General features: G+C 34.8%; 1 protein-coding gene across 1 annotated transcript in view; it reads left to right on the top strand.

Moving 5' to 3' along the window:
* CENPE (centromere protein E) overlaps positions 1-1,099 on the top strand; it is a gene marked incomplete in the record, with an annotated part of 37,070 nt that overhangs the window by 29,691 nt on the left and 6,280 nt on the right. Inside the window, 1 exon segment of the mRNA XM_072406816.1 lies at positions 238-510. Coding sequence (XP_072262917.1) covers positions 238-510 — 273 coding nt within the window.

Below are 1,099 nucleotides of genomic sequence, written 5' to 3'. Positions count from 1 at the left end.
AATGCAATATACAAAACACTGTAAATGAGGTTGGACGCACTGCCGTAAATGTTTCTGTTGGCCAGGCTATAGGTACTACAGAGGCAAATTGCTTTGTTAATAACTGAATATGTTTAAATGCCAGGTTTTTTCAATTGGTGTTAAAATCCACTTACATTAATTATATAGCATAAAATTTACTTTTATGTATTTCTGTTTTTTCTACCTTATCTTTTCCTTTTTCTTTTGTTTTTAAAGTTGTTTTCACTACAGAGAGAATTGCAAGAAAACATTACTCTCTTGAAAGAAGCAGTTGAAGAAAAAGAAGTACTTTACCAGGCAAAGCAAAAACTGTCATCAGATATAGAACAACTTATGGAGTCCTTGAAGAGTAAGGACAGGATGTTGGAATTCACAGAAAGTGAAAAGGGAAGAGCTGCTCAAAAAGTACTTGAACTTACTGAGGAAGTGAGAAATCTGTCTCTAGAAAGAGAACAGCTTCAGCTATTCAATGAGAATTTAGAAGAGGAGGTAATATTGCAATTTCTTTAAGTTCATTACTGAACTGCCCCTTTACTGTTCAAAGTAGCTGATATTAACATGCACAAGATTAAACATACTGTTGGTGGCTATTAACCTAAAATAGAAAAACATTGTTTGTTTTCCCTAAGAACAGCACTGCAACTCCCTACAGAACTTGTAGTTCTTGTGTGCCTATAGGCTTTGATAAACAACCAATCTCCTTCTTTCAGCAACCTTAGTTGTTTAACAGATATACATTCTCATCACATCCATTTTGAAAAGGAAGTTTAAATGGTAGAATGGCTTTTGTAGTATAACTACTTTATATAAGGCAACAGCTGAAAAATGAAGTCTTTAGACCATTGTTCCTTGACCTTTTTAACATGGGGAAAACGTTTGAAATAACTCTGAGGCCTCAGGGAGCCCCTACTAAAATTACTATATATATCATCAGCTCACAGTATTTTAGCTTGGTAGTGAGTTATAAGAATGCCCCTTACATTGCTGGACAGTGGGAAGAATGTCATGCTTAGTTAGCCTAAAAGATCTTTGCTGTCTGCTAAACTGACCTAAAGGCACAATTTGCTAATTTCTCAAA

This window comes from Pyxicephalus adspersus, chromosome 3 (genome assembly GCF_032062135.1).
Source record: "Pyxicephalus adspersus chromosome 3, UCB_Pads_2.0, whole genome shotgun sequence".
Lineage (NCBI taxonomy): Eukaryota > Metazoa > Chordata > Amphibia > Anura > Pyxicephalidae > Pyxicephalus > Pyxicephalus adspersus.
Note: the sequence above shows the minus strand (reverse complement) of the source record. Positions and strands in the feature narration are given on the sequence as shown.